General features: G+C 36.4%; 2 protein-coding genes across 2 annotated transcripts in view; both read left to right on the top strand.

The window, feature by feature from the left end:
• The window catches only part of LOC125649680 (uncharacterized), a 219,428-nt gene that overhangs the window by 174,215 nt on the left and 21,437 nt on the right, over window positions 1–23,776 (top strand). The window lies entirely within an intron of this gene.
• On the top strand, window positions 9,081–10,781 carry LOC125652170 (helix-loop-helix protein delilah-like). The gene has a single exon (XM_048881169.2). It carries the CDS (start codon window positions 9,259–9,261, stop codon window positions 9,955–9,957), a length of 699 nt encoding a protein of 232 aa, XP_048737126.1. The 5' UTR covers window positions 9,081–9,258; the 3' UTR covers window positions 9,958–10,781.

The raw sequence follows: 23,776 nt of genomic DNA, 5'->3' as shown, positions 1-23,776 counted from the left end.
TCCTTCACCTTCTTCAGTTAACATTTTCCTAAAATAGAATGTATTTTTGTATAATTTTGTTTAATATATTCAGTACCATATTCTTGCGTGTAGCATATTAAGTCTGATTTCTAAACTCCCTTGAATCCGAACGAAATAATTTTATGCTAAATGCATTGAAAACACATTCAGAAATGCATAGACGCCCAACGTTATGAATGAAGCTCTTACACGTGTTTAATTAGCAAATGTTTCTGGGGCATAGGGACTATCATAGGTGCGTGTTTTTTAATAGTCACATCAAAATACGCTATCATACACTGAAATAGTCACATCAAAATACGCTATCATACACTGATACAGTCATCAAAATACGATATCATACACTGATATAGTCATCAAAATACGTTATCATACACTGACATAGTCATATCAAAATACGATATCATACACTGATATAGTCATCAAAATACGTTATCATACACTGACATAGTCACATCAAAATACGCTATCATACACTGATACAGTCATCAAAATACGATATCATACACTGATATAGTCATCAAAATACGCTATCATACACTGACATAGTCATATCAAAATACGATATCATACACTGATATAGTCATCAAAATACGCTATCATACACTGACATAGTCATATCAAAATACGTTATCATAAGGTCACAGGTCACCACAGAACATTACTGTTTCACGAATATGACATCATGAGACATCACAAAATATGTTAACCATATGATCACCGCAAAATACGCTATCAGAAGGTCACAACAAAACATGTTATCTTAAGGTTACAGCAAAATACGCTATCATAAACAGTCAAATACGCTATCATAAACAGTCAAATACGCTATCATAAACAGTCAAATACGCTATCACAAACAGTCAAATACGCTCTCATAAACAGTCAAATACTCTATCATAAACAGTCAAATACTCTATCATAAACAGTCAAATACGCTATCATAAACAGTCAAATACTCTATCATAAACAGTCAAATACGCTATCATAAACAGTCAAATACGCTATCATAAACAGTCAAATACGCTATCATAAACAGTCAAATACGCTGTCATTAGACCACCGCTGGAAGAGGATACACATTGATTATGATTTAAAAAAGCGCAGGATTTTTCTTCTTCTGAATTTGATTTTATAATTGGTTAAAAAAACCCCATAAAAGATACATCTCTACAATCGGATAAAACCTTAATTATAATATGAATTACAAAATTACTCTTAATATGGCAGCAAGTTATATATATAGTTTTATTACCATTACTTAACGCCAGCATGTGACTTTCATTAAATACAAATGTCACACAAAACCTTTGATACGAAACTGTGTTGCAAGAACTCAATTTTTTATGTACATTTTGAAATTATTCAAATCTGACATCAGAAATCAAAATTCAATAGTGATCACAGTTTAATGATATAACATGTCATGTCCATTTCCACTTTGTAAAAACAATTCCTAATAAAAATTGAAAATATTCTGCCATTAAGACAGAAATACCCGCACCTGGGAGTTTGCCTCTAGAATGATTATCGTTTCCTTCAGGATTTCATCTGACATGAAGATAATTTGATACATTTTATCATTATACAATCTATACTTATTTTGGAATATCTTTGGCAAACGAAATTTATTATTACTCTACCCATCACCCACGAATACAGTTCCTTCCAATTGAATCTGTTCTTCAGAAGTCACTGTAATCGTTCATTCAGCAGATACATACAGATTGTTCGCAATCGACTACGGGATGCTTGGATTAGAGCAGATGTTCTTGGATTGTTTGATATGCTTGGATTAGAGCAGATGTTCTTGAATTGTTTGGGATGTTTGGATTAGAGTGCGTATACCTGTTTCTGGCATTGGGTCCATGTTTGCCCAACTATCTATTTTGTATTGCATGCTCATAGGAGTTATGGTTGATCACTGTTCGTTATCTTCACCTTTCATTGTTCTAAGATTCGTAGAGTATTACAGCAGCAACACTGGCGGACAGTTTGGTTCAGCGATGAATGTCGATGTTTACTGCAGAGGCCTGATTTTAGACTCAGAGTGTGTAGGCGCCAAATGAACGTTTTGCGCAAAATGCATCCACGAGGTTGGCTATTTTGGAGGGGGGGGGGGGCAATATCCTCTAATGGCAAGACAGCATAGGTTCACATACAGGGTACTTTGATGGCTCAACGGTATATTGATCAAGTCATAAAGCCACATGTAGTTCCTATTTGATAATGCAACATCCCGGAGCAGTATTCCAACATGACAATGCCAGACCACACACTGCTCGTCTTACACGTGGTATTCCGCAGACATAATATCTTTCTTGACCATCTAAATCACCCGATTTTAACCCTATCAACCATGCATATAACGAACTAGACAGGCACGTCCGCCAACCACAGCCTCAGACACTGCAACAACTGGCACAAGCTCTGCAATTAGAGCGGAGCAACATCCTTAGATAGTTTTTTTTTTAGAGATTTAATTGTGTCCATGTGAAGGTGTTGTCAAGCAGTCTTTGGTGCTTGCTTGATTGATTCAATTCATATTGTTTAACGTCCCTCTCGAGAATATTTCACGTCATTATTGCCGGTGAAGGGCTGCAAAATTTAGGCCTATGCTCGGCACTTACGGCCTTTGAGCAGGGAGGGATCTTTATCATGCCACACATGCTGTGACACGGGACATCGTTTTTTGCGGCCTCATCCAAAGGACCGCCCCATTTAGTCGCCTTTTACTACAAGCAAGGGGTACTGAGGACCTATTCTAACCCAGATCCCCATGGGTACGTTGGTGTTTGAGGGAGGTATCGGATTTGCGGTCTCATTCGAAGGACCGTCCCATTTAGTCGCCTCTTACGACAAGCAAGGAGTAACGAGGACCTATTCTAACCCGAATCCCCACGGGAATGCATTAGAAGATAATTCAAAATACATAAACATGCGAATCACACAACATTCACAATAGGTATAAAGAAATCTGAATACTAATTTAATTTCCTTCTTTATATTTAATGGACAAACATCTGACCACATCAGACAATAGATTTATTTGTTTATCTATCGCAGTGAATAATTTGGGACCACAGAAACAGCCAATCTATCCCATGAATATCAGAATCTGCTAGTTCATATTCATAGTACAAAAAACACTACGCGTCATATTCGTTTAATCAGTTTTATGTTGACACTTAATCATTTAAATATCAATAATAGGTCAACGGAAACCACATTGAGAAATGTATAATTAACTTCTATGTGGAGATAGTCCCCATAAGAATGTGATATCTTTACATAATGGGATTCTGAACCAATGTCGATTTATCAAATATTACCACCTAAGACGCGAGAAGCATGCAGTGAAAGGCGCGAGAAACATGCAGTGAAAGACAACGAAATCACGCGGTTTATGATCCGTCTTGTCTTGAGTCAGTAACATTGTCCATCCGAGGTTAGTGTTACTGTTGCAACATTTGAAATTGCTCGCCCCATTCAGTCGCCTCTTACGACAAGCAAGAGGTACTGAGGACCTATTCTAACCCGGATCCCCACAGGATCGAACAGTTTTGAGCATGTTCAAACTTGAAACGAACACCACCGGACTATGGAGTCCGCTTAGTGTAAGGTAGATATGCGTTGTTATGCGTTTTAATCGGAACTCGTGCGATTCTCCTCCTGAACTTGTCCAGTTCGCATCACTTAATTTCCGGTGGACATGAGTGATGGCCGGACTGCTACCGGGTATACAGCGGGTCAACCGAAGATGTACTGGACACCAGCTGCATGTTTACGAACAATAAAAAACCCGCATGAAACTGGCGAATAACGGTTGTCAAACGGAAGTCTAAGGGACCGGTACGAATCCGTTCGTGTAACGTTGAAATAACGTTATATCAGTTTCTCATGCGTCTCACGTTCGTTTAATCCGGTGATTATCCGTTATTCAGACGGTAATGTCCGTTAATAGAACCTCCAGTAATCTCTCCAGATTCAGACAGGGTTTTACTTTTGAATCTTTTTACTTTTGAATCTTTGGGGGTCTGTTCTTCCCCAGCATTGTTAATGGCAGATGGAGGAGAATTTTGTAGCCTTTCCCCGTGCCCTACTTATACTCTTCTCAACATTTCTAGATCTTTCTTTAGGAGACATCATGGAAATATGTCAGCGAGGGTGATAAGTCAGATAAGGTATATCCACTTTCGATTTACACCCGTTTTGTCAGTCACATGATCAGTACAAGCAGTCCGTTCGTCTAACGTTGAAAAAACATTCTATCAGTTTCACATGTGTCCCACGTTCATTTAAACCGGTAATGCCTGTTAATTGCCCGATATATGCCCTGTAATCGTGCGGTTATTACCGTATGGCGGTTTTTTTTCCAGCAGTTAGATAGCTTTGCGCCAAAATTTCACTCGCCAAATAACCACACAATTGTGACTTCAGTATTTGCTAGAGAGATTCCTTGTCCGCCAAAATTTATTCTGCTAAAATTATTTGCATACCTTTGAGCCAGCAAATCGCCAATATTAGACCCTCGGAAAAACCGCTATACGGTATGCGTTTTATACGCTTCATACACTGATGGCAGGAGCCCCAAGCAGCGGCGGGAACTTTTATCAACGAACAGCATTATGGCACAATTATTTTCATCCGTGTGACGTCCGTTTTTACTGCTCCTTAAAACGTTAACATAGGTAGTGAGTGTTCCTTCACCAAACGCTAGGCATTTTAAAGTGAGAATCAGGGTATGACCTTAAAACGGAGGTCCCGTGTCGCGGCAGGCGTTGGCATGATAAAGAAACCTCACTGCTACGACGGTCGTAAACATTAAGCATAGGTCTACATTTGTGGTTCCTCACCTACTGGTGACGTCTCAATATGAGTGAAAAATTCTCGACGGGATGTGAAACAACCAAACAATATAAATCAATCATAATTGACCGCGTGTTCACCATGACATGTCTGAGTTAAAAATCATCGATAAACTTATTTTTTCAAAATTGATGAAAACGAAAACTAAATGTATATTTTATAAGTAAAATGAATTCAGTTTACCATATGGAATATAATCTATTTCTATGATTTCTCCATTAAGTCCAAAACAGAGTGGGGAAATTTATATATAGTTATATAGGGAGGGGTGATAACATAAAAAAAAATCCCTTATTCATTTTGTTAAAAGAATTATATATATATATATATATATATATATATATATATATATATATATATATATATATATATTAGTTGAGCAAAACTAAGCCAAAAATCAACCCATGCATCCATTTTATTTGCATCAAGTGTGCTTAAAGATATAATAATTGATATTACTTATATTACATGTATCATCCATGTCTAAATCACCAATGCAGAGCGTATAGTTATGTGGCATTGAAATTATATGTCACTTTTTGGAAAGTCATCCGTCAATAGCAACATCTGATGCAAGTTGAAGTTACTCTTAAACGTTTCATCCATGCAAATTTCATCTATGTATTAAAAACACGTATATTTACGATTGCTAGAAATTGATCTTCCTCCCCAAGTGTTAACCTGAACTCGCACCAATAAGACATGATTACAGTATCTGTATCCTACAAATTGATTTTGTTTGTTTGACTTCCCTTCGAGATTTCCCCCCTCATATCAAGACGTCTTCGGGTATCATACATCCAATGATCATGATCTTAGAGCATGTACTTGTAGTCTCCGAGCATCAAATCTGACATCATTAAACTTGGTCATTCATGCGGAAAATATAGGACAAATTCAGCATTCAGAACTTCATTGCTCATCTACAGGAATCTATCACAAGGTTGCTAAACGTTTACCTGTAGATGGAACTAAATTCAAAAACATCACGAGATATACTCGGTCATGCGTGAAGAAGGATACTTTAGCTACTTCTGAGAATGCGAGAGGAATTCCAATGACAAAAGAGCGCTACTGACGGACGAACAGACATACACCTCTACAGCAGACAACAACTGCCACAGACATCAATCATAACGAGCAACAACCGCCACAGCAGACAACTGTTACAAGCAACAACCTTAACGAACCACAACCGACAACTGTTACAAACAACAGCTTTAACGAGCAACAACCACCACAGCAGACAACTCTTACAAGCAACAACCTTAACGAACAACAACCGCCACAGCAGACAACTGTTACAAGCAACAACCACCACCACAGCAGCTGTTACAGACAACAATCTTAACGAACCACAACCGCTACAACAGACAACTGTTACAAACAACAACCACCACTGCGGACACCGCTTTACAAACAACCACCACCACAACGGACACCGCTTTACAAACAACCACCACCACAGCGGACACCGCTTTACAAACAACCACCACCACAGCGGACAACGCTTTACAAACCACCACCACCACAACGGACAACGCTTTACAAACCACCACCACCACAGCGGACACCGCTTTACAAACCACCACCACCACAGCGGACAACGCTTTACAAACCACCACCACCACAACGGACAACGCTTTACAAACCACCAACACCACAGCGGACAACGCTTTACAAACAACCACCACCACAACGGACAACAACTTAAAGAACAACCACCACCACAGCGGACATCCGTCACAACAATCGCACGGATGTGTTAGGTACTGCACATAATGGAGTTGAAGCATAAAGCCCTCAGTATTGTTACTTCGTCGCTTGTTCATTTAATTGGTTTGGAAGGGTGTTGTGTAATGAAGTTTTCATTCTTGCTCTGCTATGTAACAAAATGAATATGCTTTAAGAGGTTACATAACCTTAATTAACACGTTTTTATCGCTTTCAGAGTAGACATTCATTGCTCTCGAAGAAATTATCCAAAAATAATATCCTATGCCAACATTTCGCTTCTCTTTATGAAAAAAATTCCTACAACTTTTCATCACGGATCGCACGAAGCTGTCTACTTATGAGTACCTTACACTATCAGGAAAGATAAAACTTAGCACTCAATCTCGTCTTTTGAAAAGGAATAGATAAATAAATCGAGTTTTGTGTTAAAGTTACAAATTCTTTCTCAATAAGATCATTTGTTCAAGGTTGTTACATTTGTTATGAACTTACGTTTATGTTTGTAATTAAAATTGCTAAGTCTAAGAAATGTCCGGCCTTTCCAAGAAATGGAGTGAAAGCTCATCTTAACATGTTCTCCGCAATACACGTTTACAATTCCACTTTGTTATTAAGACATTTTCAAAAAAATCAACACAACCCCTCATTTCTCCATTGTATTGTATATACAGTTTTCTGTACGTATATCCTTTGACAGACTCTAATATTGTGATAAGGACACCACACTTGGGCCTATGCATAGCGTTTCGAGGATAAAAAAACCCAGTCAGAAATTAAAGATCATTTTCAGTAAAAATGTCAAGGAAAACTGCAGAATGGAAAACAATGCATTATATACATGTCCGTTTTTCAAAAGGGTCAAACATACAAAATATATGGCATCATGTATGAAATCATTTCCGGCAGATCTAAAATAAACGATATATTATCCCGACATTTATAAACCAGTCTCGCAGGACCACAAGAGATTGTCGCTTTCTGGTATTTTTTAATACAGAATGTCACAAATGCTACTCCCTGTAAAATTACACTATGCCAAATTATGATATTTGTAAAGCTTTGCGCAATTTAACGCGGTAAAAATATTTTCTGAAAAGACACCACACTGGTGGTGATTGCTGTAATTGTTGAGAGTTTTTATCCGCTGGTAATTGAGACGCAGAACCCGGATTTTGAGCTTAAGCTCTCTTGGATTATCTAGACCCCGTGTTTAGTATTTACCAAATACACCATATCGCTACCGGACAAAACGTCATACGGCGCAAGGCGTGAAAATAATCAATTACTGGTTCCTCTGTTGACACAAAACTCAGCCGCCTGAAACTAATCTAAACATATATCCATCAATGTTTAACCGATCAACAACCCCCAATAAGACGAGAAGCTATCAAGTGTTTGCTACCATCACAAACGAGACGCTTTTTTTCTCTCTCTATGATACACCCGTATCCTAGAGGCCTTTACTGAGACTTTTCTGAAATTAAGAACTGTGATTTTGAATTCCCCTATAAGTCACTGATGATACCCTAACATTATTTCTCTTTAATGCCTACTTAGCTGGGTCAGGTCTAGGTGTTGTAACGTTTGTAAGTGACAGTAAATAAAATAAACGTAACTTTTGTGGGGGCTTTTTGTGTAATCTACAACTTCGCCTTATTTGACCTTTCGGCTTGCACATGTAATGGTCCATGTCAAAACAGGATTCCCTTCAACACCTCGTCTTGGGAAGGAAAAGTCGGTTGGCGGCCATGACAGATGAAAGGTGTCAAAAAGCAAACCTCTTCATTTTTGTCATGGAATATGGCATTGAAAAATTTGTGTAATGTTAAGAATATTTTTCATTACAAAATCCAAGAATAGGTAGATATGTACCATTTTCTGACCAATTTAATTGTGATGTGACATTTTCATCTGATTCCAGGGAGTGATGATTTAGAAAACCTCTTCTATACCTTGGTTTTTCTTTTTCACGAAATTAATCAGAATATGCATATATAAAGAAATCTGAAATGTTACATTTTCTGTTTAAGTTGAGTCCACAATTTGCTTAAAGTTTATTCTTCTCGATTAGCATACGCTGTCGGCGTGTCGATTGCTCTATCTGCACTCTCCGTACGTTAATGATAATTGCCTTGCAACCATAAACATAATCTAGACCTTCATTTCAAGAAAATTTACCTTTTCCTTCGTAGGTAATTGAAATATGCAATATGAATCTTGTCCTTTTTATGACAAATTGGTCCCTTGCGCCTCCTGCAGGGCGCGAAACAAAGCGGACCAGTGATGGTATCATAGCTTACGCTGGATTATGAAAGAAATCCTATTTTGTAGGGATTGTGTGGTAAATATTTTTCCATTGATAAAACATCACCGAAAGAATTCACAGGGGGCGGGGTATGAATGAATTATACATATTCTTTTAAACTCTTTTCATTGGTGGGTCCTTGTAGTATATAACCTACATCAGACCGTATTTGACTGCCATGGATCGTTGCTCGTAGTAAAGCACTGCGCATCGCGTGAATTCACTATTTGATAGAAGCACACACATTTAAATGTAGTATTATGTATATATAAATGTTGTCAGCCGACAGGTGTAGTGATTTTTAAAGTGACAGTACAGGTATCATCATGGATCGGGAACCCTGCGACAACTCGACCAACACCGGAAACAGTCCATGTGAAAATTGTGGGAACACCGAGGAGGACTCGAGCTCTTCTACTAGTGAACAGTTCGATAGCATGGATGACATTCGTGATCAAGAGTGCAATCTTCGAAGGTCTACAAGGAAGAAGAAAAAACCAAATGACGAAAATGACTCTGTGGAGTATAATTTGAGAGACATTACCTTGATTAACAGGGTGCAAAGTGAACGGAAACGCCGTGAGCCAAGGCAGCCGAAAGCGAAAGCCAAACCACCGCCACTCAGCAAATACAGACGAAGAGCAGCAAATGCGCGCGAAAGGGGGCGGATGGTGGAAATCAATGACGCTTTCGAGGATCTTCGGAAAGTGTTGCCCGACATAGAAGCAGGACAATCATCAAAACTGACAAAAATCACCACGCTTAGGTTAGCCATGAACTATATATCTGCTCTTCGACATACTTTGGGTTTTGAAGACGACCTAAATTCAGACGCGTCTTCTCTTCGGTCTTCCAGCTTATCTTCATCCGGGGATGAACAATGCTTAAGTCCGTCTGACGGTGAGTTAATTACGCCAGACGAGTCAGATATTCTAGGGGACGAAAATGCAGACGACATTCTTGCAGCAAATATTGACCTTGTTCAGTTAGATCTGGATGCAAGCTCAGATCTTTTGCTGACGTAAATAATGAGGACCAGTGATACTCGAACAAGTTTCGATCTCAGAATAATGCTCAGATTCAGTTAATGTGAGTGAAGCGGGACAGGACACGCTTTGATATATGTGCTCAAAATACTTGAACAAAATCTGGCGGTTTTAATTGTGAACAACAAAAAAATCATTTACCATCAACAGATTAAGTGAGATTTACATAAGTTCATCGTCGATAGTGTGAAATATACTCAAGTGTTCCAAGGTTCCCATTGGGACGAAATGGCCCGGAACCCGCGGCAAGGGATTTCAAGAATTGCGCGATAATCGAACACCCTCAAGGGCCCCTTATGTACATTGTGATATGACATGTCTCAAGACAAGGTTTTAATTTTTTATGACTAAATTTATTTACATTGATTTACATTTTAAATGATCGCGTATGATATAGAAGTCATAAATCAAGACAACATTGTGTATAAATGTGAGGGTGAACTTGGTGATTCGGCTCAGCCCTCTGTTTTATTTTGCTCTACCTCAGGAATTTATTATCTAAAACATTTTCTGAATTGAAAATGAATCTTAATGACTTGGAGAGACTTGTATATTAATGCACCTCTTCTGAAAGACAATATCGAAGTACCAGGATTACGGATATGAATGGACCCAAAACTGTGAATGATCTTTAAAAGCAGAACACTGTTTTATTCTCAATGATGAACAATATTTTTGTAACTATTTATATATTTCTTTCCATATAGACATAATACAAAGGAAAGAAACTGTACCAGACTTAAATTGTAGAGAAAACTACCCCTTTTTATAGATATGAAAGATTTATTGATGTTTCAAAGAAAGTGTTGTGTTTGTTTCTTAAAAATCGTCAAAGCAATATTTATTCGATTACATTATGCGTATGTGAATATAAGGATAGGTAAGGGATAAATGTTATCCAAATAGTCATGTACATTTTCAAAAGACCAGCGTCGTTACAAACTCCAGCGCGCCTAAACCCTATATAAATACCTGGTCTGCGTAGATCAAATCCACTAATAACATCTTTGACCTAGTAATTACAAAAGATCGGCCTCTCTTCGGCGGGTAACCCATTTTCTTTTGACAGACATCTCATTGAACGGGCTGTCTTGCTGTAATCACTATCTATTGTGTGTTTTAGGTTTTGCAACATTAAAACACAATCTCTGGGTTGTCCAACGACGATAAACAAATATTTTTCTCTGACTGGAGGCAGAAATCGCTCCGTGGTGCATGATCTATGTGTCAAAAGTGCAAGATAGTTTTTCTTGCATGGATTTCAAATATAATATTTGGGTTCGTACACCTTTGTAAAATCCTTTCGCAAACTGGAGGCCTTTTCGGAAAAAGCATTAACATAAACAGATATTGCATTATTCACGCCTACTGTTAGAATGGGCTTCCGTATCTAATTTTATGAAAATAAACTTTTAAAGTTGTCTTTTTAATTAAGCGGATTTTGGCATTTAACATATTTCAATTTGAAATATCTGTTAAAGTACAGTATATAAATGTAGACCAATGAAATGTATCTAGAAATACGGAATTCATTGTCTATTTAAGTCAATGGAGAGTTTCTATTCAGGTGACACTGTGATATTTATGTGACCTGCTTTTAATAAAGTAGTACATGTCAATCCCATTCCTGAATGTTCATGTGATCAGTTTTGATTTGACTTTCAAATAAGAGAGAAAAAGCCTAGCCTTTTAATGAATTAGCTTTGTCCTGTTTTAGCACGGCGCTGCATGGCTGTCAGAGATTGGTATCTACATAAAGTAAAAGAGGAACTGAATTTATATTAGACAAAATTCCTGCATTATTATCATGTACATATATATCAAGTGTAACATAAGAAAGAATTGCTCAGAGCATTCCTAATTTGGGCAAAACAACTCTTTAAAATATAACATTTAAATAAGTTTTTTGGTATCCCACGCAACTTATAAATGAAGTGGGAAAAAAATTGAGCGGGAAGAGTTGGAGTCTAATTATGATGGAAAGCGATGAGTATAAAGTACAACTTATCAAAATGATAGAATTTTATTCTGTGGTGTTCTTTAGGTCCAGGTTTGCGTGTAGGGATTCAGTATTTACATCTGAGATGGATTATAAGCAAGTTCACTACAGCATGAACAGTCGAGCGAGACGCCCACTTCATCATGGGCTCATTATGTTACCAACATGAATCCCCCCTATACAGAGAGCGAGCCAATTCATCTCTATCTAAATCTAGCCGATAAATAAAATATCCTCTGAACCGTAAATATTGTCTTTTTTTAATTTGAAAACGACCTTGTAATCCATTAAGCAGCTTCTCTTCAATTACAATTTTTAATCACTCACCGCGACCTCTCAAATCGCCCGGCATGCAATATGTCAGTTACTTTAAACAGTGTAAAGTTTCTCGATATTTCCTTTTTTCGACCATTCAAATAATTGAATCTGCGAAAGTTTATAAGATACTCGTGCTGATTCAACAACTGGGTGCCATGCATTATCCATAATCATCATGCAATGGCGCCTGTCAGTACTCAAATGTCGTCCTTTTGTAGTTACTTTAATGTCATTTCATTACTGTCCAAGTGTTATCCAACGTCAGGTGATCAAAATTTATCACGTGTATCTATTTCTTTTTAATTTTAAATTTCTGACGCCCGTCCGAAATGTATCTAACCGTAGGACTGCAATTATTTGATACAAGCCAGAAAAACTTCAAATGCGCTTCCGGCATTTACACATTTTGTATGTGTTAGGGTGCACGGAAGCTCCGTGGACCATTTTCGTTGCCAAACGGAGAAAAATACAGAAGCGATATTTCGCTGAAATATTTATGATCCGGTTAACAAAATTACATGTGAAGTTTGATTTGCGTATTTTGATTAACTTGGTATAAAAAAAAAAACATCCTCGTGCTTGGTAACTAGAGATACCTAGTGTTTTGTTCATGACCTCACCTTGGTATGCAGGAAAGTGAAATATGTAGATAAGCGTCGCACATTGTGTGTGTTTATAGCATATATATGTACACATCTGATATTTGACTGGTCCCTCCTCTGAGCTCTTCTAAGTGGTACATAAGTATATGCATATTTCGCCAAAAAAGAAAGTGAATTTACATTAGAAAAACTAAGTTCGTCACCTGTAAATGTTAGTAAATCAACGATGTTATTAATTAATCTGTTTCAAAAGTATAACTATTATTCTTAAATCGGTAAGAACTACGGTTTACACTAACCATCAGTGAAATATATTTTCATGATTTGTATACTCAGTTTAACAGTACTAAACAACTGTTTATGTAAATCAATTAGTTTTAAAAACAGCTAAATCTCAGACTTCACCAAAAATTAATAAATACATGTATAGTTTTACGCATGAGAAACGTAGCTTAATGACAAACACTCTGATTTTGCACCAGAATTGCACATTTTTATGTAAAATTCAATTTAACGGGTTTAAACTATAATTAACAAGTTTTAACTTTATCCTCAGTACATTATTTGACATATACACTTTTGAACTTGTACAAAAGTGTCGTCAGTATCGTTTCTCTGTGCATATAATACCATGGGGCACGTTAAACAGTTCCCACACAGTTTGTCCTCCTAGGTTTCCCCAGCTAATGTGAATATTGTATTCCAAGTTATTATTTATGGCGGCTACAACATCCTCAAGAGTTATCTGCCCTTTATGATACATTATGTACGGTATAGAAAAATTAAATCAAGCCTTAAAAACGTACATGTACATTGGATTCATGAGTAACATTCCATGTGCCAACCACTGCCTGAAGACTCCATGGACAGCCTCTCTAAAGAGATAAATGAAAACCTATATTGTACAAAACGTTTAAATATGAATCACATTCATCGTACGTCTTTAAGATAAAAAAACCAAAACAAACAAAAATAAAACATTAATGGTGTTGAAAACAAAGAGGCCTGGAGGGTGATATCTTAAAGTGTGTTGCATGTTTAAATTGGACTACCTGTTTGCAAAATACTATTACCTCAGACACATTCATACCGGAGACTTAGAAAACGTTAGACATCGTCAACAAGGAAGACAAAATTGGATTGTGTGGCGTAAATTGAGTAAATCTATGAATATGTTATTTCGTCATTTTCAACTTGATACTGAAATGAGAGAAAAGACATAAATATCAAATTAATTAAGGCTCTATATACTTTTTTCGTTGTAGTTTTATGAATTATCATATTCATTATTTCTAGACGATGTATACATTTAGGTTACTCTCAACTGAGGTTTACGGCGCTTAAAATTGTGTATGCTTAAAATCAGGAAGTTTCCCAATTAATTACTTAATTCTAATTGTGCATGCTTAAAATCAGGAAGTTTCCCAATTAATTACTTAATTCTAACTTTCTGCAGAAACAGAGTCGCGTGACAAAATCCTGCAGCATTTAAATTCTTACTGATTGCTGTTCATACAAAAGATGCAAAATAAAATTCCCTCTTCCCACGAATGAATGACAAAAAAGATTTAATTTTGTGGCCTGTGATGACTGTGATCATGTCATCTCTGGATGAAGTTAATAGAGTTAGGTCGAACGGAATACAGGTGGAGCTAAATAAATTGTCAAATGTGAACTATTCTGAACAGTTTTATTTGTTTTTCAACTTTTGAATATCTACCAAATTAGCATAATGGTCGGTGGAACCGTCAGTAAATATTTTTTACGGTCTGGGAAAAGGCCCCAGGGAGTAGGATTGTTTGTAAATTGTACATTATTTTATCGGTACATCCCAGTATCATTCACTAAATATGCATATATTTCTGATGCAGTCATCTCATAAACTGATCGAATGTTTTTAGGTTTAAATCATATCTTTGAATCGACAGCAGATGAGTACTCCAGAGACAGAGACACGGCCGAGGGCTGCGATGATATTATGTACTTTGATTGGTCAAGTATAATGGCGGCAAATTTGAACATGGCCTTGATAGATGACCTTAACCTTTATCAGGCATATAGCGTTGATCTTGGTCTTTCAGTGAATGAAATTTACATCTTGTTTAGTTTGGAAGTTATGGTTAAATTCACGACAGGCAAAGCCACAGTCAGACTAATAATGATATGATCCGATCTTTGATAATGGAGACATAAAATCATTAATGCGGTTCCTCTCTGTTCTTATATATCGCAGATGAACAATTGACACTTCTGCACGTAATGTTGAAAAAGTTAGAACTTATTTTTGAGTTCGGATATTTTGCTAGTCGAGAGAAAAAAGAAGTGAAACAAGCACAATTCTTATTTAAGCCTAACAACATTTTTTTTAATTCGTACACCTTTTAAGGTCTAAGTTATGTCCCCCCTCCCCCCCGAAAAATACATTTTTACCTGATTGTTTGTATGCCAACTTCGCTTAAAACTTGATCTTGACTTTTGTACAAGATATAAAACTTAGAATTTCGTAACCGTCTTTATTTCAGGTCAGACAAAGGTCATAAGTCAAGGTTAGAGGCGTCGTCATGTACTGCCACAAGTAAAGTTACCATCAACGTGCGGCGACTGTAACAGGTGTCATCAGTGTACAGTCACGGTTATAATTGTCATGATTGTATAGTCACGGTTATAATTGACATGATTGTACAGTCACGGTTATAATTGTCATCATTGTACAGTCACGGTTATAATTTTCATCATTGTACAGTCACAGTTAGAGTAGTCATGATTGTACAGTCACGGTTATAATTGTCATGATTGTACAGTCACGGTTATAATTGTCATCATTGTACAGTCACGGTTATAATTATCATCATTGTACAGTCACGGTTATAATTATCATCATTGTACAGTCACGGTTATAATTGTCATCATTGTACAGTCACGGTTATAATTATCATCATTGTACAGTCACGGTTATAATTGTCATGATTGTACAGTCACGGTTATAATTATCATCATTGTACAGTCACGGTTATAATTATCATCATTGTACAGTCACGGTTATAATTGTCATGATTGTACAGTCACGGTTATAATTGTCATCATTGTACAGTCACGGTTATAATTGTCATCATTGTACAGTCACGGTTATAATTGTTATCATTGTACAGTCACGGTTAGAGTAGTCATCATTGTACAGTCACGGTTATAATTGTCATCATTGTACAGTCACGGTTAGAGTAGTCATCATTGTATAGTCACGGTTATAATTGTCATCATTGTACAGTCACGGTTATAATTGTTATCATTGTACAGTCATGGTTATAATTATCATCATTGTACAGTCACGGTTATAATTGTCATGATTGTACAGTCACGGTTATAATTGTCATGATTGTACAGTCACGGTTATAATTGTCATCATTGTACAGTCACGGTTAGAGTAGTCATCATTGTACAGTCACGGTTATAATTGTCATCATTGTACAGTCATGGTTAGAGTAGTCATCATTGTACAGTCACGGTTATAATTATCATCATTGTACAGTCAAGGTTATAATTGTCATCATTGTACAGTCACGGTTAGAGTAGTCATCATTGTACAGTCACGGTTATAATTGTCATGATTGTACAGTCACGGTTATAATTATCATCATTGTACAGTCACGGTTATAATTATCATCATTGTACAGTCATGGTTATAATTATCATCATTGTACAGTCACGGTTATAATTGTCATCATTGTACAGTCACGGTTATAATTGTCATGATTGTACAGTCACGGTTATAATTGTCATCATTGTACAGTCACGGTTAGAGTAGTCATCATTGTACAGTCACGGTTATAATTGTCATGATTGTACAGTCACGGTTATAATTGTCATCATTGTACAGTCACGGTTAGAGTAGTCATCATTGTACAGTCACGGTTATAATTGTCATGATTGTACAGTCACGGTTATAATTGTCATCATTGTACAGTCACGGTTAGAGTAGTCATGATTGTACAGTCACGGTTATAATTGTCATCATTGTACAGTCATGGTTAGAGTAGTCATCATTGTACAGTCACGGTTATAATTGTCATCATTGTACAGTCACGGTTATAATTATCATCATTGTACAGTCACGGTTATAATTATCATCATTGTACAGTCACGGTTATAATTATCATCATTGTACAGTCACGGTTATAATTATCATCATTGTACAGTCACGGTTATAATTGTCATCATTGTACAGTCACGGTTAGAGTAGTCATCATTGTACAGTCACGGTTATAATTGTCATCATTGTACAGTCACGGTTATAATTATCATCATTGTACAGTCACGGTTATAATTATCATCATTGTACAGTCACGGTTAGAGTAGTCATCATTGTACAGTCACGGTTATAATTATCATCATTGTACAGTCATGGTTATAATTATCATCATTGTACAGTCACGGTTATAATTATCATCATTGTACAGTCACGGTTATAATTGTCATGATTGTACAGTCACGGTTATAATTATCATCATTGTACAGTCACGGTTATAATTGTCATCATTGTACAGTCACGGTTATAATTGTCATCATTGTACAGTCATGGTTAGAGTAGTCATCATTGTACAGTCACGGTTATAATTGTCATGATTGTACAGTCACGGTTATAATTATCATCATTGTACAGTCACGGTTATAATTGTCATCATTGTACAGTCACGGTTATAATTGTCATCAGTGTACAGTCACGGTTATAATTGTCATCATTGTACAGTCACGGTTATAATTGTCATGATTGTACAGTCACGGTTATAATTATCATCATTGTACAGTCACGGTTATAATTGTCATGATTGTACAGTCACGGTTATAATTGTCATCATTGTACAGTCACGGTTATAATTGTCATGATTGTACAGTCACGGTTATAATTATCATCATTGTACAGTCACGGTTATAATTGTCATGATTGTACAGTCACGGTTATAATTGTCATCATTGTACAGTCACGGTTATAATTGTCATGATTGTACAGTCACGGTTATAATTATCATCATTGTACAGTCACGGTTAGAGTAGTCATCATTGTACAGTCACGGTTATAATTGTCATCATTGTATAGTCACGGTTATAATTGTCATCATTGTACAGTCACGGTTAGAGTAGTCATCATTGTACAGTCACGGTTATAATTATCATCATTGTACAGTCACGGTTATAATTATCATCATTGTACAGTCAAGGTTATAATTGTCATCATTGTACAGTCACGGTTGTAATTGTCATCATTGTACAGTCACGGTTATAATTGTCATCATTGTACAGTCACGGTTAGAGTAGTCATCATTGTACAGTCACGGTTATAATTGTCATCATTGTACAGTCACGGTTATAATTCTCATCATTGTACAGTCACGGTTATAATTATCATCATTGTACAGTCAAGGTTATAATTGTCATCATTGTACAGTCACGGTTAGAGTAGTCATCATTGTACAGTCACGGTTATAATTATCATCATTGTACAGTCACGGTTATAATTATCATCATTGTACAGTCACGGTTATAATTATCATCATTGTACAGTCACGGTTATAATTATCATCATTGTACAGTCAAGGTTATAATTGTCATCATTGTACAGTCACGGTTAGAGTAGTCATCATTGTACAGTCACGGTTATAATTATCATCATTGTACAGTCACGGTTATAATTGTCATGATTGTACAGTCACGGTTAGAGTAGTCATCATTGTACAGTCACGGTTATAATTGTCATCATTGTACAGTCACGGTTATAATTGTCATCATTGTACAGTCACGGTTATAATTATCATCATTGTACAGCCACAGTTATAATTGTCATGATTGTACAGTCACGGTTATAATTATCATCATTGTACAGTCACGGTTATAATTGTCATCAGTGTACAGTCACGGTTATAATTATCATCATTGTACAGTCACGGTTATAATTATCATCATTGTACAGTCACGGTTATAATTGTCATCAGTGTACAGTCACGGTTATAATTTTCATCAGTGTACAGTCACGGTTATAATTGTCATCATTGGATAGTTACAGGTAAATTTACCATTAGGACAGCCACGGATGGGGACAGGCGTGTTTGATTAGGTAACATATACAATCCGCCTGAATGAAGTAAAAACCTGGAGCTTCGTGTGCATTATGTATTCTGAAAAGGAAGATCCGGAATTTTATTTTTATGATTTGAGGAGCACTGCTTTTCTCTTATCTTAAAACTTTGCACAAGACTTCATTGACGTACATGTACTAGAATTGACACGCATACTAGATGTAATAGGTCCGAATTTGTTCTTTGATCATCGTCTTGTCGTGAAACACCGACATATAGGTGATAATGAAAGAAGGGTTTAAAGGATGATAATGAGGAAACGGAAGTTAATGTAATGGTAAACTGTTTTTAATTCAATGTATAAAATCATCAACATAAGAGAAAGTTACTTTAATGAAACATCAAAGCTTAATACCGTCATGATAAGCTTGTGATATAGGTATTAACAGGATAGTAAATCTCCATAGTTTTTAATATACACAAGATTAAAATTATTGCAGTACGTCGTAGATTCTCCGTTCACATTAAGGGAATGTTGTCGTGGGTGTGACTTCCCTGTAATTTACATGGTAGGACAGGCTGGGATTAACACCTGTGTTTTGATACTATGTAGATTACAGGAACAAACACGTGCTACTTATCCTTACGACGATCAGGTTACCACCCGATGAAATGTTTGGGTAAAAAGAAAAACACCCCACAGAATGTAATTATGAAATACTAAAGCAACACATCTGTCCCCAACTCTATCACATTTCATGCACGTTGTTAAAAAAAGGATATTCTAAAAATATGCATTACTTAGTTTAAATATCAAATAAAGCTTATGACGAGCCGTTTTACTATTTATTCGGAAAAAAAGATGTCTCTCTAATTTAAAGAGATATCTCTTATTTTATACTGAGTGCATAGTAATGATATGGGAAGCCTTTACCAAATTGTGAAATTCATGATCGCTAGGACGGAGATAAATGAAAATGCATTATTTTTTAAAAATTCGTCTTGACTCCTGGACACAAAACTAAGTACATAATGATAAGATGAGAGAAGCTTAGAACTGCGAAAATTATTAAATTCATGGCATCTAGGGATTTTGGCGCCAAGGTGGAGGTCAGAACATCGAATTGGGAAAATGTAGCAAACAAGCTATGTAATATACCCATGATGAGCAAGGACGCTTCTACAAAAAATGTGCAATTCATGACCCTTAGATCATAGGTTTATCTGGTACTGGGGTGGATTGTATGCTTCATATTTTGAAAATGCATCAATTCTTTAAAAGTCTTCTTCTCCATCTCTGCACAACTTGAAAATACTATTTTATTAGTGTTGAGGCTAATCATAAAGCTAATATTGGACTGGTTGTGAAGAACAAGGTCCCCTGTACCACATTTTGTGAAATTCATGACTCCTGGGCCTGAGGTTCAGATTCTATAGGATTTTAATGTTCAAATACCTTCTTTTTCACTTCTGTGTATTGTGGAGAAATATTGTATGTATGGGCATAAAAGGATTGCAGCTGTCTACCAAAATTGTGAAATTTCCTACCGCTGGACTAGGGTTTCTAGCTTTAGGGCGGGACCTAAATGGGTGTATAGCGACAATGCATTTAATATTCAAAAATGGAATTTAAAAAAAAAATTATGAAATGCTGTAGATATATTATGTGTGCATGGTTATGAGGATCATGTAGTCCTCTACCAAATTGTAAAATTGTTTACTCCTACATCAGGGGATTCAGGCTTTATGACAGAGCTCAGTAGGTAAAGGAGTTATGATGCTTTCCATTTAGTAAAATCACTATCATCACTTTGGTGAGTTGCATGACAAAATACTTATCTTTATGGTTGTAAAGAATATGAAGGCTTCTACCAAACTTAAGGTAAATCCCCATACCACATCTTAATATTGAAAAACCTTCAGATTATCGAAATTTGCATGTATTTTGTCGAGGATGGATATTGACCAAATTCACGAAGAAAAATATGTTTAGCGGCCTTTCCCAGAGTACAGCCACTTCTAAAAATAGAATCCATGACTTTAAAACAAGCAGTGTTAATATACACACATTTTAAGGCACTGTCTTTATTTAAACGATAGTAATATGTTTCTTTCATATGAATTGAAGAAAATGTATTGCAATCAATAGACAGAACAGAGATATGCACATACATTATGGATTCGGGGAGCCTCGAAAGCGATTTTTATCGTGTAAATATAAATATAAAAACTTTGCAAGGGGGGGGGGTTACAATGTCGTATAGCTTTAGGAATTCATAACCCTTGGACGAGTTACTGGGGCGTCAGGGAGAAGCAAGCATATACATGTAATGAAGATACAGTGTATTTGGGGAAAATACCTTAATTTAGAAAGGTAATCTAGGACAAGTTACTGAAATACTTTTAAAATACCTTGCGTGATTGAGCTTGGCACACTGATTTTGCCTACAGATAACTCCGTTTACCTGATCAAGACGGCGGGTGTGAACGGTCGGCAGGGGATGCTTACATATGTATTCCTCCTAGGCACCTGGGGCCCGTTTTACAAAAGATTTTACGACAATGTCGCAAGTCTTAAATTGTATTACACAGTTATTAGTTTGAATGAAGGAATTAAAACGTTTATGAAACTTAATTTTCAACATAATTTCTTTACTATTTTACATTGGGGTGAATTATCTTACAATAAGCGGGAGAATTCCAATATGTAAAGTTGGTCGTAAGTTCTTTTGTAAAATGCACCCCTGATTCCACCTCTGGTTTATCAAGGGGTCCGTGTTTGCCCAACTCTCTGTTTTGTATTGCTTATAGGAGCTATGAGATTGATCACTGTTCGTTATCTTCACCTTTCAGCTTTTTGCATGGTACTCAGGTGACCGTTAAGGCCCATGGGCCTGTAGTTCATTAATGCTTGGCAAAAACGCAGCAACGAACATTGTATAGAACAACAAAGGACTTGGGTTTCAATCAAGGTTGACAGGCTTTTTTTTTTTTTTTTTTTGCTTGAACACTAACATACAGACTTTATGTGTAGTCATATTCAATGTAATATTTCAATTCTTCAATCTAAATAAATGGTCAATGTACATCAATATTTTGCATAAATGGAATATATTAAGGATTAAGGCTGAGAGGGGTCACAGGGCATAAGTATCTAATATCTTTCGACACTTTGGCACATTCGAGGCGGTACTGAATAGCAGTGCCCTTTAGATCAAAGTAAGTACATACCAACTGTCACACATTTATAATTAATTCTAAATAATGCTAAGTAAGCGACTGTCATTTTAAATTGCGAAATCATAAATACCTAAATCAGTAATTAGACGGTCCTTACACGATGAAGAGGAGCGTTAGCCACGGTGAAATTTCACACAATTATTTTTAGGACTGGTGACTCTGTAAAGTCGAATTTCAAGTCTTACTTACCGACCGCAAAATGACATGAGATGTTTTTAAGAAATGAACTTAGTGGGAGTATTCAATTCAATGTCGCTGTAACATGACAAAATGGTGCAGTGTATAGAATCATAGACTACCGAGAGGACTCATGTTTCCTCTCATTGGGAATCAGGCGTTAAAATGTTGCACCGAGGGGGAAACTATGCCAACAAATTTGTCATTTCTTGATCATAAGTAGACCTTTGATCGCTTGCACCGTTTCTGTATTCCGTTGCTCAGTACAGTCTAGGAATAGGATTATTTGTTCACTTTTCTTTAGAGTGCATGTGTTCCGTTTAGAACCTTTGAACTCATCTGGGTTATAACTCGATAAAGCCCATGAGGACACTTAAAGTCATCCACTTACTAGTAATTGATGTGGACATTGATTGCTTATGTTGTCTTTGAATGGAGAAAACGGCCACACAGAAATGAGTGGGTAAACTCGTCAGGAATAGGTATTGGTGTCGAGCGGCACTTCTTCCCCGCTAAAAGAGAAATTTAACACCGTTTCTTTTTTCAAGAGAATAAATATTAACATAGATTAAAATATAAATATTAGCCTAAAACTCTTTTGAACTCTCGGAGGAGCAAAGCAAAAAAAAAATGGAATGTCTCGCTGAAAGAGTGTCGAGTCTTGTGACAATGAGGGTTAAACATTTTAACATCTGTTCTGCTACATGTTAGTACGTGTGGCGTGTTGACATACCCGGGTAGAATACCTGTAAAACGTATTCAGGCTTAAAACAAAAACCAGCGGGAGCATTGTAATCAACATAAATAGCTGTACAATTTTTTATTTGTTTCTGCTGCAGATTTCCTCGTCCTCTGGGTCTTCACAAGAAACAACCTTTGTCAACAATATTTCCGGCATATTGTTTCAGGTTTGAAAACTTTTAAATCAAACCAAGGAATGCTTTTGAAAGAAGATGGACTCGTAAAAATGTTATTAATAACGCTAGAATTCAATGTTTGTCACCCAAAGCAGGGCCAGATTAAGACAGATACCACTACCCGATAAAACAAACACACGGTCTTCACATCAGAGAGAGAGCTTTTTATAACAGACGTTAATTACACAAACTTAGAAACACTAGAACTAATGCAATTCAATTTGTTACCTCTGGTTCATATTTCATTATCTTAACCTAAAAAAATAAAACATAATTCTATTCAATTTACATCAAACAAAACTGAATGCAATTAGAATATATGAAACATATAATTACGGTGGAAAAAAGTTTGAACTGAATCATATATAGAAACTTATTCGAGAAATGACGTGTTTGACATTTCTGATTTGACAAGGCGAAGCTCTAGTAGAAGAATGTTAACGTATGGGTTATATCAAGGACTGGGTTATGTAACCA

This window comes from Ostrea edulis, chromosome 5 (assembly GCF_947568905.1).
Source record: "Ostrea edulis chromosome 5, xbOstEdul1.1, whole genome shotgun sequence".
Classification (NCBI taxonomy): Eukaryota; Metazoa; Mollusca; class Bivalvia; order Ostreida; family Ostreidae; genus Ostrea; species Ostrea edulis.
The sequence above is the reverse complement of the archived record's forward strand: the minus strand, read 5'-3'. Positions and strand labels throughout refer to the sequence as shown.

What these genes read in the sequence shown, in the direction of transcription:
- LOC125652170 (XM_048881169.2), top strand. Translation starts at nt 9,259, where the DNA reads ATGGATCGGGAACCCTGCGACAACTCGACCAACACCGGAAACAGTCCA.